Source organism: Calonectris borealis, chromosome Z, assembly GCF_964195595.1.
Source record: "Calonectris borealis chromosome Z, bCalBor7.hap1.2, whole genome shotgun sequence".
Lineage (NCBI taxonomy): Eukaryota > Metazoa > Chordata > Aves > Procellariiformes > Procellariidae > Calonectris > Calonectris borealis.
The window spans coordinates 61,581,520-61,598,422 of NC_134352.1; the positions used below are offsets into that span (position 1 = coordinate 61,581,520).

At 41.2% G+C, this 16,903-nt stretch overlaps 1 protein-coding gene across 5 annotated transcripts in view; it reads left to right on the forward strand.

Moving 5' to 3' along the window:
- Positions 1 to 4,586: 4,586 nt before the first annotated feature.
- The window catches only part of JMY (junction mediating and regulatory protein, p53 cofactor), a 73,257-nt gene continuing 60,940 nt past the window's right edge, over positions 4,587 to 16,903 (forward strand). For all 5 annotated transcript variants that reach the window (XR_012670976.1, XR_012670977.1, XR_012670978.1 and 2 more), the window contains exon 1: positions 4,587 to 5,868. Coding sequence is in view for 1 of the 5 variants with exons in the window: in XM_075137336.1 (XP_074993437.1) it covers positions 4,999 to 5,868 (870 nt within the window). In the remaining 4 variants the exon portion in view is untranslated. The remainder of the gene's footprint in view (positions 5,869 to 16,903) is intronic.

Here is a 16,903-nt window from a genome sequence, read left to right on the forward strand (position 1 = left end):
TTAAAATTTCCCCACTACAATGGCAAGTTTAAATTGGAAACTTAGGTTTGTATCATCTGAGCTTTCGAAGAGGGATTCTTGAGTATTACCAACATAATTTTTACTCCAGTAAGTTCATTCTGCCTTTCACTTAAACAGGCAAACTAACTTTGCCAGTGTACTTGTTTGGCTAAAAGGGAGCAGATTAACTTTTATGAATGATTCCTTTCAAGGAAAGATTGATTTATATTTAAACTACTGCATCCTCTCAGCAGTAAGCAAGCAAATACATGACATACTCAGTTTATCACACATTTGTAAAGCTTACCACACAGTAATAACTCCACATGTTATACAACTGCAATAATATTTAGTTGCAGAAAATTCTTCAGTTTAGAGCCAGCATAAATATCCAAAGTATACAGTTTTCCTCCATAAAATGGATGGGCTATCACATACACTGCAGCTACACTGGTTCTGCTGTACCATGCAATTCCTTGTTCTTGGAAACTATCCCAAATCTCTTATATCAAAGCTGTTAAAGGTAGGCACTTCCAGAATTTCAAGTGCAGATACAACTATTACTAGAAAGTATGCTTTTGGATGGATGTTTCATTGCTACTAAGCCATCACAAAGTCAACAGTGCTTTCATGCAGCCAGCTTCTTGTCTCATTTCACACAGACATACTCTCAAAAACACTCTTAAAACTTTTGCCAGAAAAAAGGCTCGCACTAACAACAAACAGACGTTGCTATTTGGCTTGCCCACATTAAAATTTGAATCATACTATCAACGGAAACCTATTAAAAATGCTTGTCCAGCATAGCTGTGTTAAGCACAATACCTAATAGCAATTTCAGGACACCTGAAAATACTCCCAATGCTACAGTACTTTGAAGCATGCTATTGAATATCCTACCCCCTTCTTCTCAACTACTGTAAGGAATGGGGCAGCTGAGACTACAATAGTCTTGTATTTGGACAGAAATCATCTTGTAACAGCAGTCGTTTGGAATTGATCCAACTTTAAATCAGGCTTCCCAGATGAGACCTGGTTTTCTCAAAACTGCTTTGTACTAAAGATAGTTTATCCAAGGTGTTCAAAGATTCAGATCCAGAAGGGTATAATTTCAGTTCAGCCTGCAGCATGCTGTAGGAGTCACACACTCGTTGCTGGAATGTTTGTACTAACACTTATAAGAGTATTTCTGTTCTTGTTCACAACATCAGCATGCAGCAGAAGACAATTTAGGCAGCACTGGGTAAGATCACTTTGCAGCTTAGGTAATTCCATACACAGAGGACCCAACCTCTTACGCCCGGCAATTACTAATGCACCCCACACGTGTGCAAGTAAATACATATGTGCAATTCCATAGGGTTTCATCCCATCACCAGCCCGGTTCAGCGTTTATTATGTACGCATCTGCCTAGGCAGGCTACCTTTTGTGCTGAATTTGGATTCTGTAGTTTCCTTGTTCTCCCAATACTGACCTGAACTGAGATAGTGTCTGAGAACCAGCAGATACAGGCTCAGGGAAATGATACAGCAAGGCAGAAAAAGCACAGAGTAACTCCTTGAAGTTTGCAAACCTACCCTTCACTGACTTACTATAATTCAAGATCTTATTAAATATCACTGCTTGGAGACTGCCCAGGGATAGCAATGACTCAAAGGGATAGCATGACTCCCTGCCTTAAAAGTTCTGGCGCTTGACCTAGTTCTTACAAAAAAAAAAAAGACTTCAATTGAATTCTTAACCTTACATTTCGGCTCACTAGCGACAGGACGCTTGTGGCTCTCAAAAAGCTTTGGCTTCATAAAACGTAATAATCCAGCTTGTTGGCTGAGTAACTGCTACTTCCAACAGCCCCTGTTGGTGAGGTTACTAGGCCTCTCATATGTGCAGTTTCCATGATAGCGATGGGATCCTCATGTGCTGAAGTGCCGTGTCCTTGGCAGCAGCGTGGCAGCAGTTCCCTTCTCTCCAGACAGCTTGGGTTTTCTTCAGAGATACTCCCCAGTAGTTCTTTCAGTTGCCACAACGTTGGCACCTTTTTAAAGTGTGGGAATCAACTGCAGGCCAGGCTGATTGGGTGCTACCTAACCTGCTTAGTGATGAAGAGCACACCCCACCACGAAGGCAATTCAGGCCTTTAAGAACATAATTTTAATTTTTTGCCGGTTTATTCACTAGAAATCAGTGATGTATTTCCTTTAACCACCCTTAAGAACAATTCACCAACACCTGAAAAGCCTGCCCTTTATATTTTTATGAATGACAAGTTATGCATGTCCCCCAATACATAAGTTACTATGAAGGCTACTCAGTGCTCCTTGATAATGTAATTTTGAAAAATTACTATTTCCTTCCAGGTTTTTCTGCAAGGGTACAATTTTGGCAAAATATAATAGCTCTTGAGAGCTGATGGCACAGCTTTTCTGCTGCATGAAAAGAGGCCTATCAGAAACTTGACTGTAGCTGAGTGATTTTCAGCCTAGTTTTCAGCCAGCTCCCAAATGTTACATTTACCCTGTATCTGCTTTAAATCATACCGGCTTGCCCCTCTGCTATCAGAGAACAGCCAGGCTAATACTGCTTCAAAGACCTCACACTCTACAGTAACGTACCTGAAATGCTAAGACTCTGATCCTTTGGCTGATAAGAAATTTTGAATCCATATTTAATGCTCTTAAGCCTGGAGATACAGATATACATATACTGTTGCATCTTCATTGTTCTAATTTTTCTTTCATGCATTGGTAAAGACAAAATTGGATTGCTGCTTACATTCATGTACTGAAAATTTGTTTCTGAATACTTAACAGAAAGAGACTGTATTTCCTCCACCAACGTATTCTTTGCTTGCTTGCTTGGTCACTTCACATGGGCTTTAATCAAATCTTCCAGATCATTTCACAGGTGCTTTGATCTGGTGCCTAAATTTACAGTAACAGAAAAGAATGCTGCTCTCTGAGATGTACAGCACACATCACCCTTAGGTTTAGAACGCAGATATGGTCCTTCCTCTGCCTGCTGAGCCATAATTTCCTCCTTTTTTCTAACAGCTGTGACTTTGGGAATTCAAGATGTAACCTTGATTCTCGTGCATGTACGATGTTGCTTTGTTAATGACCAGAGAATGTTTGGCTAGCCAGAAGCCTTCCTCAAACACTTTAGCCTCCAAGGACAGGATGCTAGTCAATACAGTAACTTTAGAAAAAAGCTGTGACTCACTCTTGCTTCTCTGGCAAAATCAGCTGAGAATGTTTTATTTCCCCAGTGCTTCCTCTAATTTGGAGCAGGACAACAGTATCACAAATGGGCCAATGCATATTGTCTACTGATATTATCTTTGATGCAATTATTTTGGGATTGTTATAGTAAGAAATATTTTTTTTCATTTTACAAGAGGATAAATGGACTATCACAAAGGGCACCAGGAAACTGGCCCTTAGTCTTGGAATTGCGGGTGATTAATCATTCCTTTCAGACATGCTTATGAGAGTTCTCTGTGCTGGCTTTCGGTATCCTACATGTTCTGCAATACACGTGGAAACCTCAGAGAGCACTGCAGGCATTGCCAATTCTTAAGTAGGACTTGGCCAACACAAGCATAAAATGCCGTGTCTCACTGCAGTTAATTTCAGTTATAAAAGTACACAATTGCCCAAAACAGCTATTTCAGAGCATGCCCCTGTCTCCACGTCTCGTCACAGATGCTGCACTGTTGAAGCCTAACCACAAGTGCAAACTTCTGCTGCATGGCGCACCATCAGGCGCTCTTGATAATGGATCTTTGAAGTATTTTGGTTCAATCTCTAGTCAGAATTACATCATACAACTGAAAAAAGCTGCTGAAGCACCACATCCTTTCCTGTAACCATGCAGAAAGCCACCTTACAGAAAAAGCAGAAACAAATCCTCTGCAGATATCATTTCCTTGTGGTAGGATGTTGCCTGGATGGACCTCCATACTTAAAAACCTTCTGCCAGCTTGGGGGCAGAGGCCCTGGAAAGCACCACTAGCTGCAGGCTAGTGGAGCGTGGGCAGAGGAGCTGCAGCGCAGGACGGCAGAGGCCAGTGTCCCTCACCGGGCTGACAGGGAGTTAACAGCAAGGCCAGAGCCGCGGCAAGCACCGCCAGCGCTGCCTCAGAAGCCGCCCGGAGCAGGGGCCGCTGCCACCCCAGCCCCGGTGCAGGCACGGCGGCGGTGGCAGGTTTCGCCCTGAGCGGACCGCTTCCCCCGGCCCAGCTCCGCTCCGCTTCCCTCCCGCGCAACCACTCGGCCCCGCCCCACCCCCTAACGGCCGCGGCCCGGCACGTGCCCTTCCCAGCATGCAGCGCGCGGCGCCTGAACGGCCGCGTTGTGCGTCCGAGGGAAGGGGCGGGGTATCGCCCTCCCCCGCCCACCACGGGAGCGCGAGGAGGGAGGGCGGGAGACCGCGAGCGTGGCCGACGGGGAAGGAGCGAGGCGGAGCGTGAGGCTCCGGCTATCTTCCTCCGCTGGGGAAACCAGGGCGACAGCCAATGGGAAAGGCGTTCCGCGGGGCGGGGGGCGGGGCTTCGGGAGGCCGCGGGGCGGGGCCGGCGCTGAGTTGCCGCAGCGCCACCGCCGCTTGTAAACAGATCCTGCCCCACGTGACGCGCGTGCAGTACCTGTGCGGGGGCACCGGGCATTGTCCGCCGCGGCGGCGGGTCGATGACCAGAGGCGGCGGCGGCGGCGGGATTCCTCGGCGGCGGGCTCTGAGCAGAGAGGAGGTGATTCCTCTCTGTCCTCCCTCCCCACCCCCCACCTCCCTCGCCGCTCCGGTGGGGATCCCGCGCATCCTCTCCCCTCAGCGCCTTTCCCGTCCCCCCGCCGCTAAGATGGCTGATGGTGGGCAGTGAGGCGGCGCGCGGGGCTGCGGGGAGCCGTTGCCGGCCGGCGCGCGGCGGGGCAGGCGAGGGCGGCGGACGGGACGGGAGCGGGGAGGGTAGGGGGGGTGCGTGTGTGGGAAGCCGCGCAGCGCCATGTCCGCCTTCGCCCTGGAGGAAACGCTGGAGGCCGACTGGGTGGCCGTGAGGCCTCACGCCTTCCAGGAGCGGGAGAAGCACAAGTTCGTCTTCATCGTGGCCTGGAACGAGATCGAGGGCAAGTTCGCCATCACCTGCCACAACCGCACGGCGCAGCGCCAGCGCAGCGGCTCCCGCGAGCTCCGCCGCGGCGGCCCCGCCGGCCCCGAGGCCAGAGCCGCCCCCAAGGCCGGCAGCCCCACGGTGCGCAGGGGCCCGGCCTGGGGCACGGACTCCGGCCTGCCGCGGGGCTCCGAACGGGGCGCGGCGGCCGAGGCGCTGCCGAAGAGCCCACTGCGCGCCAAGAGCAGCCCGGGCCGGAGGCCGCAGCGGGGCCCGGAGGCGGCAGGTGCCGCCGAAGAGATAGAAGTGCTGGAGCTTGGGAAGGAGGAGGCGGCCGCTGCGCTGTCGCTGCCGCCCTCGCCGCTGCAGGCAGCCGAGCCGGCCGCTCCCGACGCGGAGCCCGCGGGGGAGGAGTGCAGCTGGGCTGGCCTCTTCTCCTTCCAAGACTTGCGGGCTGTGCACCAGCAGCTGTGCTCGGTGAACTCGGAGCTGGAGCCCTACCTGCCTGCCTTCCCCGAGGAGCCCTCGGGCATGTGGACGGTGCTGTTCGGAGCCCCGGAGCTATCCGAGCAGGAGATGGACGCTCTCTGCTACAAACTGCAAGTTTACTTGGTCCACTGCTTGGACACCTGCGGCTGGAAGATCCTTTCGCAGGTACTTTTCACTGAGACTGACGACCCCGAAGAGTATTATGAGAGCCTGAGTGAGCTGCGACAGAAGGGGTACGAGGAGGTGCTGCAGCGGGCCCGCAGGCGAATCCAGGAGGTGAGGCTACCGCGTGGTCCAGATATCGCCACCTTAGTGTTACGTTTTCCGTACTCTGTGACATATTCTTTAGTTGTTCTCTCCAGCTGCTCCCCTCTACCTTTGCAGAATTGTTCGAACCATGGGACAAAAAAAAGTACAGGAAAACTGTCCAGTTTAAAAAAAAAAAAACAAAACACTTTGAAAATCTAAGTAAGAAAATGAGGCTTAACCTTTCCAAGGTCTACAGGGCCAGGATTTAAGAAGGTGCAGATTTCCCTAGTCATCTAAGTGTGCCTCAGTACTTTTTTCTGTGCAATCAAACGTTGATGTTTGTGAACAAGGATGTGATAGATTTGGCAAGGTCTCGCTCCCAGATTTTTGTTCTTGCGTTGCTTTGCACCAGGATGTGTTGGAGGCTGAATTTTTCTGTTTAATGGGAGCAGCAACATGTGGTGTTTATTTTGACAGTACAATTTAGGCACTTGAGGCCAAAAAATTTTGGGTTCCTACAGGCTCTGGGTGCTGAATCTGGTATTTCAAGTGAGATGACGTTTTCCAGTGGAATTGGAGTAACTACAACTTTTGTTCAGCTGTTGAGCTCTTAGAGTTGGGATTTTAAAAAGCAAGCTGTCTGGTCCTACCAAGGATTTACTGCATTTTCTTTTCTAGCGTCTGACAAGACTTGGATGTTTCAGGACACTCCATGTCTCTTTCTCATACCGTACTATTTAGACAAAAGTAGTTGAGGAGGTTCTTCTAACACTCTCAGTGTGTGAGAGTTTTTTCACATCTTTGTGGACTGAGGGATATGAGGATCCAGATTTTTCTAGTGAAAAAGGAGAATTTTACATTTGTTTTTATGTTTTGGTGGCCTTGATCCAGAACATACCAGGATCTATCTAGGTGCGACTATGTGAATGAATCAGGTTATGGAATTTTTTATTTTTGCAAACACCATCTAAATGCTATTGTATTGATATAGGTCAAGTTTGGATGCTTCAGCTGCCCACATATATCCTACCAATGTTGTGTGTTCAAAAATGTTGGTGGTGAATGTTTGTTCCTTGATGGAGTATGAGAGTATCTGCTTGCTGTCTGTTTTGATGGAATAGTTTTGAGTCTTTGTAGGATTCAGGCCAAGCTTCTCCTAAGGGACTGGAGTTACAGAGTGTAAGAAAATTGTTTTATCAATGATGAAATCATGGTAAAGGCATCCAAGTGAAGCACTGTCAGGTACAAGTTTATTTCCAAACTGTTGTGTTAGGATATGTCATTTGTGACATATCATATGTGATTTTTCTTTTTTTTTCATGGCTATCTGAAGGACTGAATTAATCCTTGTTAATTTTGGTATACAGCTGGTAATTAGTCTAATAGTCTTCTGCAGTAGTTTTAGTCCAGAATATATGAAAGCATATTGGCTTCCACTTTTCTCTTTTTGACCGCATGAACGCTTGGGAGCGTGTGCTTACCTTCACTTAGCCTTCAGCTCAGCAGTTTTTATAAGGAGCTGAGCAGGACAAGAGAGTTCCTGTTAAACGTGTGGAGTTTGGGAACTGGGTACCTAACTCAAAGCATGTGGTGTTTTTGAGGAAACACTAATTTGGAATTACTGTGCAAGAATTATTTGTTTCTTGGAGAATCTCAACTTCTATTTTGTTAGCACCGGTACTGTCGCAAAAAATAAATCGGTTATCAATAGGCAATGCAAGCAAGCTTTATCCATCAAGATATCTAAACTACAATATCTAATTCTCTGTAAATGTTCAGAACTTGGTGCAGACAAAATGGCAGAGCCTATTTGTGTATTTGACTACCGTACAACCTTCCTTTCCCATGGTAACCAATCCAGTACTGTACCTAAAGTCAGTACAGCTGTACTTCTGTTACTGTCAGTTGTGTAAATTGATGCTTCTTTAATTAAAAGTAGTTCATGTTTAAGAAAAGAAACCAATAGAATGAGCTGCTCTTTCCCTTTTGGCTCTCAGGTTTCTCTTTTGCTTACCTGTTAGTGGTTTACTTGGTCCACAGGAAATGTCTTTCTTTTAAGCAAATACTGGTATTGTTTGTCATTGCAATTCTAAGCAAATGAAGCAATGGATGATAGGGACTGCTCGGTATTTCTAAAGTAAAGGTTTTTCATACTTTCAAGAGAACTTACTGAATCAATGTTTCATCTCTCACTTTAATTTACTTTTCCATCTATGCTTGAAGGCTGTCTGTTAGCTGAATCTGTTAGCTGATTGCAGGATGTTGGATTCCTGCAATGTTAAACGGTTTTACCTCTTACAAGAACTTTCGGGGAAAAGAGGAAGGGATTGAGAAGCACTGGCAACCGAAATGGTATCGAGGAGCATAATTAACGTGGAGGGTCTTCATTAATGTAAAATTGTGCAAAAAAAAAAGTTTAGAATGCTGAGACTTTGGCTTAACATTTTAAAATATGCCTCTGCAGTTTATAGTTATTTCATATATCTCTTTTTTCCAGGACGAATTCCTCTGTGCAGTTAGATATTACTTGAGAAATGCTTGGAGTTGATTATATTCTTTGGGGTGGAGAAGCAAAGTGAGCAACAAAACCTCTCATGTTCGTTGTTTCAGCATCCCCTACTTGGACATCTGTTGCTTTCCATAAGTTACCCACAAGCCAGTTTATTTTCACAGCAGTTAATAATTGTTGCTCTTTGTAATAGACATTTTTATCTCTGTCTCAATTATAAACCTTTAATAAGCCAGAAAAATGTTGCAAGTAGAAACAGATCCAAGATGAGGAGGAAAAATAGCTGTAGAGGAACTGTATGACCTGGGATTAATTTCTTCTGCACAATTTGCAGTTTTGAAATAACACATCTTTTATTTTTTCAAATAAAACTATTAATTCTGGAATAGCTTAGGAATTTAATTTATGTTAAAATAAAAAATTGTATAAACATTGTTCTACCTCATTTTTGAAAATGAATAAACACTTGTTTGGAGCCCTTGTTCGTTAAGCTTATGCCCACTTACAAAAATTCCTCCAGTGCTCAACTAGAGGTCTGAGCTCCCAAATAGAGACATGATACAGAATCAGTTAATGACCAGATAAAAAGATGTTGTTATTTCAACAGAGAGAATGACACTGAATCCTTACTTGGGATTCTGGCTTCTTGACCAGTATCTCTAAAATCTTAAACTTTGCATCTAGAAGGCAGAAAAAGTTCTCCTCTCTACTCTTGTTCCTCCCAGTTTCCTGTCTGTGTTCCTCCCCATATAACATGGGAGGAGTTTTTCTAGGCTAAGTGTACATGCTTGTAAATTTTTGTAGTATCAAAGATGGTGTCATACCTTTCTGTCAATGCTGTGTTGGCAAAAGGTTGAACGAAGTTGCAGTTTTGCTGAATAAAAAGTGGTGTTAGTATAAACTATGATTAAAAGGGTTTGGTGGCTTAGTCACACCAACAAACATGTTCCATTGTATGCTTATCCATTTACTTGCTCTTGCATAGTGAGTTGTGAGTTTGGGAAGCCTATCTTTACATTACATGCCTACTGCAGCATCTTTGAATTAATGGTACCTGTGAATCTCTCTGTTCCTTATAGCTGATAATTGCCATGACAGTCTGAAATTTGCAGATGATAGCCTATAGGATCTTGAAGGCTAGTTATGAAACTAGTGAGAGACTTGCTTTCATTTTGCTGCCCTGTAAAATCTATGAGTTCTAGTATATGCAGGCAGACTGTTAAAGACCATTTTGCATCTCTGTTCTGTGTGTGTTCTTTTGAATTGCTTTAGCAGAAAAGTTCAGAAACACTTCTTAGTGATGATTAAATTCTGAAGAAATTCTGAGAGCATCTTATTTTCTGTGGCTGACCTAAGACTGCCTTGGGAGTGAGGACCTACTGATATTTTTAATCTCCTTCCCCTGTATTGTGGAATATTTTACTAAGCACCAGCATAGCCATGGGAACTTTTATCTTATGTAGGTTGGCTTAATTTTCTTTTGATTCAAAAGGCTTGAAAGGTTAAGAAAAATTAACATAAAAACCTGTGATCTATTTTGTTACAGTAACAAATTCTATGAGAAGAAAATGTAGGTTTTTTGATAGAAATCTGTATTGTCATTTTCTTTTCTTCTTAAATCAGTATGTATACAATTTTTTAAAATTACTTGCACAGCTTTAGTAGGGAAGTATTTCTTGTTTTCAATGACTGAAATACGATTGGCAAATCACACAAATTGGTAAGCAATTGATTTGGTTATAAATCATGGAATTGCACATCAGTTGCTTTCCAAGGGTGCTGTCACATATTTCTGTTTACATCAAAAAAGCTAAATAATGTCTATAGGTTATTCTTTTGGTTTGTTGAACCTGTTCTAATATTTCAGAGAAAATTAATATTCGGGATTATCTCAGTAACTAGGAGAATTTTATTTCTTGCTTTTGACTATGCATTCGGTTCTAAAGTAAATGTGTCCATGGTAGGTAGTGAGGCACTATACCAAAAATGCAAGTTTTCCAGCGGTAAGGTGACCTGTTTCTATTCAATGCTATACTGCTAGGCACAGTGTGATTTAAAGAGAGATTTCAACGTCAAACTCGTAAATAATGCAAAAGTAAGTAATATTAAACACTACAAAAAAGTATTCAGTGTTTCAGTAATACAAAAAATAAATCCTAGCAGTAGTGTTTCCTTCAAAACCAGTGTAATATCTTTCTATGCAAGAAGCAAAGAAAACTGGATCCTGTTTGTTAACTGCAATAGCTAGATTTAGAAGATACATAAGGTGTCTTAGGAGAGAACACTGGTTCAGATTTAACTTTGGGAGCAGAGAGTATTAAAATAAGATATACTGTGGATTTTTTTTTCCTATTGACACGAGTAGAGCAAAGTTAAGACTAATGCTGAGCATTCTGGAAATCCAACCTATTTTTGTTTGAAAGTTTCTTTTTACATACTCATTATTGGTAGTGTTAACACCTATTCCCAGGAAAACTGTTTTGCGTCACTTCTAAATACTTTATAAATAGGCTGTTTAAGTTCTGTACCAGTACTGTAAGTTAGTACTAACCAAAATGTAATATGTCAGCAGCTGTAGGACGTGCTCTGTAGAATAGGTAAGTAGACTTCAAGTTCTTAGGAGACACGTGATAATAGTCCTCTGGCTGGTACTTGTGTTGCTTTCTGTGCTGGTTTTGGCTGGGATAGATTTAATTTTCTTCACAGCAGCTGGTATGGGGCTATGTTTTGGATTTGTGCTGGAAACAGTGTTGATAACACAGGGATGTTTTAGTTACTGCTAAGCAGTGCTTACACAGAGTCAAGGCCTCTTCTGCTTCTCACACCATCGCACCACTGAGTAGACTGGGGGTGCACAAGAAGTTGGGAGGGGACACAGCTGGGACAGCTGACCCCCACTGACCAAAGGGATATTCCATACCATATGACGTCATGCTCAGCATATAAAGCTGGGGGAAGAAGAAGGAAGGGGGGAGGATGTTTGGAGTGATGGCGTTTGTCTTCCCAAGTAACCATTATGCGTGATGGAGCCCTGCTTTCCTGGAGGTGGCTGAACACCTGCCTGCCGATGGGAAGTGGTGAATGAATTCCTTGATTTGCTTTGCTTGCGTGCGCGGCTTTTGCTTTCCCTATTAAACTGTCTTTATCTCAACCCACGAGTTTTCTCGCTTTCACCCTTCTGATTCTCTTCCCCATCCCACCCGGGGGGAGTGAGCGAGCGGCTGTGTGGGGCTTAGTTGGTGGCTGGGGTTAAACCATGACGCTGTCAACCAAATACATTTTCTTCCTTGACAGCTATCATCTTTTTATTTATCTAACTTGCAGCTGGAGTCATTAACAGTTATTTCTGGTTGTTACAAACTAGTCCTAAGTTACTAAATATTTTAAAGGCTCGGCATTTTAGGCGTTGGAAGTTCACACCTGACTCATTCTGCAATCATCAAACCCGGTAGCAAGGATACTGCGATACGTTTAATTCTGCGATAAGCAGAATTAAATGTGGAGTGGTTCACCCCTTCCCCTTTTCTGCAAATAATAAAAATCTAAGTCACACAGATACTTTCTTTTCAGTGTTTCAGTGGGTTTCTGAAATGTGTTCTGTATCTGTAAATCCATGTTACAAGTTAAACACTTGATGATGACATCTGATACTGCTGGAAGACGTCAGAGTAAGGTAGAGGGGCTATATCACTTGAGATTTTTGGACCCTTACAGTAGCAAGGATAATTAAATACGCCACAGCTTAGTCGTATGGTGGATTCACGGTTGCTGAAAGCCTAAGATGTGATTACATATAATTTTAAAACACATGCTTTAAAATGGCTTCTAGGAATCCCGTATTTAAAGGACATTAGACCATATTACCATAGTATTTGCTTCTCTCCTTAGTCTGTGTATTAAAACCTTCTAAACCCTAAGCAAAATAACAATTTACCTTTTAATTGAAAATCTTACCTTTTATCCTTCTTCCATTTGGTATATTCTGGAGTAAATGTTTGGTTTTTTTCTACTGCCCTTCCCTTTTACTTCTGTTTTATAGGTAGCAGCAAATTGTTTCAGAGATTTATAGACTTATGATCATAAGTTAATTAGATTTTTTGTTTGTTTGTTTTTGTCAATCTTTTTTTGTTGTCTTTTTTCAAGTCCCAGTAGAATACTTGTTTTGGATTTGAAGTTTGAGGTTTTTTTCTTTTTTTCCTCTTTCTACAGTGCACTTACGGCATATATATGTAGACAGAGTTCATGCATTGTTTTATTAATGCCCTGTCAAGTTTGACAAGAGCTAGCTGAAGATCATGAATACTACTGCTGTATCTGAAAACAGCAGAATGCTTAAAATAATGTACATTTCTTCAACACATGTACAAATGATATGTACACAAAGAAAAGGACATCTGCTTGAAAAATTAGGTCTTCTTTGACAGAACTTAAGTCTTACGTGAAAAATAAGAGTACATTCTATGGAATATAGCAATACTGTTCAGTATGACCCTTAGGAAGCATAGACTTAATCTTTAGAAACTGAAGACAGCAGCTTGCCAGTCTCATAGTTCATTTCCTTATCCAAGTACCTGGGAGAAAAAAAAAAGGAAATAACATGCAATATATCCTCTGTTTAAGTGTCTGAACTGGGATTGGGAAACCGTTTGTGTCTTGTAGTTGGGGGAGTATTCTGCTGTTGAGATTATTTTATTTGATATTCCCCTCCAAAATTTGAATTGTTTTGTTTCCCTAGATGTAGAGGTAGACTTTCCTCTATTTTTGTTTAAAGTTGATTCTAGTTGATGCGCAGCTGCAGCATTTTCATATGCCAGAATATTTTGAAGAGGTGTGTGCCACCTATGTAATAAACACTCTGTAATCCGTTATGCTCCTCAGAATTCAGAGCTCACTTCATTTCTTAGCTTTTAGAGGTGGTTTTGGGTTCTTTTCTTTGTGTTTACCTTTGTCTTGCATATTTTTTCTCAATTTTTCCAGCATTATTTTCTTTCTCTTCAATTGAATGTCCTACCTTCAAGTCGATGCCTTTTAAAACTGCTTTCTTAATCCAGTAACTTTTTTTCCCCTCTGTTTCTGGCTGAGATAGTATTACACAGGCAGGCTTAGAATTTGAAAGGAGATCCTTTCTAATCATTTCATCTTTTACGTTTCTTGCTATAATATGACATGCTTACAGATGATCAGTGAGGTTTTTGTTATTCTTTATATATGTAAATATTGCTACCACAGAGCTGAAGAAGGCACTGAAAAGCAGAGTTATCCAGAAATGGCTGCACCTACCATTTTTCCTCTTTGGGTAGGTGCTTTTAGGTATCCCTTTTTTGGTACTAGTAGAAACATACCATTGCAGTCCACCAGGAAATTGCTATTATTAGCAAGAACATCAGTCAAAGCGGGGACTCAGTCCACCCAAAGATACATCTGCAAAACTATCTTTTCAAGAGATGAAAACAGCCGTAAGGAATATGGTAGGAAAAGAAGGAAGGTAGCATAGGAGGAGAAGGAAGGAGAATGATGGTATGATGTGATGTTATGTGTATGTATCTGAGCTGTTGCTCAGACTGCTATCTGCTAAATAGGGGTTGGCAGTGGAGTAAGGAGGGATTGTGGGATGTGGAGCCTGTTGCTTTAGCTGTTGAGAGTATCTTCTAAATAGATTCAAACCTCTTCCTCCTTTATTTTCTCCAAAGAAGAATCAACTATTAACATTTTGTGATATAATTCTACTGTGGGTGAGTCTATAATGCCGTAATGTATTTTTTTAGTACCATGCAAAAGCAAGAGAAGCAAGTGAACGTGAATTGAACTCTATAGAGGAACCTGCACCTAAAATGTATTTTGCGATTTTGGGCAACTGGAGTACTCAGGAGTTGCCAGTAATATAACAGTTACATTGTTTCTTCTCTCTTTCCCAGAAAACAAACAAACAAAAAAACCCTTGTTAAAATAAATTAACTTTATTTTTAGAATATGCCACAAGTTATTGTTAATCTACTATGTAGTAAAAGCTTGTAAATAAGATATTCTGCTGTTGTAAACATTTTCCTGTGTTAAAAATTGAGTGCCCAGAAGTTTTGTCCTGCTACTGGTATTCAGCATGATAGTGCTCTGGGAAAGGGGCCTATGAGGCTAACAGCAACTGTAGGTTTAACCATGTAGTGTATACTGATCTAGATTAGAAGATTGAGAGTTTTTGAGGAGGGGAGCCAAAGTTAATAGACATTGGAACAATTTATTTGAATTACTCATACTATTAACATCACTGTATTAACATCATGATAATGATGTTAATAATATTAACATCACTATAACCATTCAGAACAAAGATCTTGGATAGTTCACTGAAAATCCCTGCTTTAAGTGCAATTCTTGTTTAATAGCAAACATGCAAGAATGTTTTAAGAATGGTGAAAAAATAATAGTGCCCTTACAGGAAGTAATAGTATGATCTCATCAGAAATCTGGTGGTGCTATTTGCTAGAGTACAAGTTAGTCTTTAAGAATAATTGTTGAAGCCCTTGCGTAACTTGAAACAGGATTATAAAAACAAAGAAAATAGTCCAAATTTGTTGGGCAGGAGATTGGATGATCTCATAATATCTTCCAGTCATAAGCTATATAAATTAATAAGGGAAATGTGTTTTTGTTTTAATTAGTTTGTTGTTGAGACTTGCCCAATTTCCATTTTCTGAAGAATTTGGGCCTGAGATATAAACCAAACCATTATTAGTTTGTCTGAAAACTTCATGAAGAATTTTAACAGACAGTGGTAGATGTTAACTTGAAATGTCTCCACAAATGTCTCCTTGTTTACTAGCTCTTGCTTGTCAACTGTGTCCATTATTATTAGTAACATTATTAGAGACTTATTTGTGCAGTTTGGATTTTACTTTTGGATTAACTCTTCTGCTCATAGGCAGAAAGGTGTTTTGATGTGCAGAGAACTTCCCTGGCAAGCTAGTTTTTTCTAAAATCATCATCTGGAGCCATTCAGAGTAGATGTAAATAGAACGCTAGCGGTGTATTTGCCTATGACTCCGCTCACCAGTTGCAAACATTTTGGCAGAGGTTGTTTTCAGTAAAAAAACTTCTATTGGTAAGACCCTATCTCTGGGTTTCCTTTCTATCTATTCTTTTCTGTTTGTGGTATTTATATAGTAAAAGTTATCAAATGTATGGATTTTTTTTTTTTTTGTTATGTATGGGGCAGACAAACTACCTATTCAGAAAAATTTTACTGCTTAGCGGACTTTTTTTGTCAACGAATTGCTCCTGGAAAGGTGTTATAAAACACTTCCAGTCATTCAGCAATCTTTTTTACTTTTTCTGAAAGTAAATTGAGTACCTCTGTTGTCTTAAATGGTAATGGAAATTTTTGTTTGTTTTATGCTACTGTTACAGTACTTTCCAAAATGCATTTGTAGACAAATGTTTATGTGACCTTCTTTTGGAAAAAATGCTGTGATATTGAGGGAACTGGGCGGTGTTTTTTCCTTTGAGAAATGTTGTTTAAATAATCAATTAGCATTTGTTTGTGATGACTTGCAGACAATTTATGTGGGTCATCTAAAATTAGTAGTAGCACAACTTTTCACATAACAGCATTGCATCATTACTTGTTTTGAGCTACTTTAGGGAGAGCATATTGTAAAAGATTTTTCAATAACTTAGAATCATAGATTATTATGTTAGAAGGAACCTCTCTGAGTTTCTAGTTGAACCCCATGCTTAAAATAGAACTAATTTTGATTAGGGCTTTTTTTTTTTAAAAAAAAAACAAACCAAACTTTAAATAACACTGTGTACTTTATATCTGTTTTAAGGAAATTTAAAAAAAGAAAAAGAAACAAATGTATTAATTCAGTTGTGAAACTTTTGAGGGAGAAAATCTGTAGATCAGTTTTAGACGTTTCTGAGAGTTTCTAGTTTTTCTACAAATAGCACTGTGGCTTCAGAGCCCAAATTCTTCAGCCGTCAGTAATGTGATATTTGTTTATAATCATCAGATGTCAGAATTCTAAATTGTACCATTTTGTCACTTCAGAGTAGTATAATTCAGCAAAAAATCCATATGTGGGAGGAGTTTAAAAAATCCCAAACTACTTCCAATACTTCCAAAATCCCAATACTACTTCCAGCTGTTCTGGAAGAGTTGAATTAATAGGTGAATGGTATCTGTTATTTCAACTGTGTTTTATCATGCTGCTTTATCATGCATGGATTTTATTTCTCCATAACACTTAAACTGCGTATTCTTTCCTCTTTATTTCTCCATGAAAATGGGAACAAAACCAACCCAAACAGGTAACACCATAGAACACAAGTCTGTGTTCGCCTGATACTAATATAAATTGCTTTTGTCTGAAATGTGCTGTTACGAAAGTGATTTATAGCTTGTTATTTACATCATATTTGCTGTTAGAGGAAGAGGAAAAATAGTGTGCATGACGTGGGATTTCAGGAGTTTCTTGATATCTTATTTAGCCTTTTGTTAGTATTAGTGGGCTGTAAATGTGTTCTTTTTATTGGGCTTTTTTGGTTGTATTGAACTTT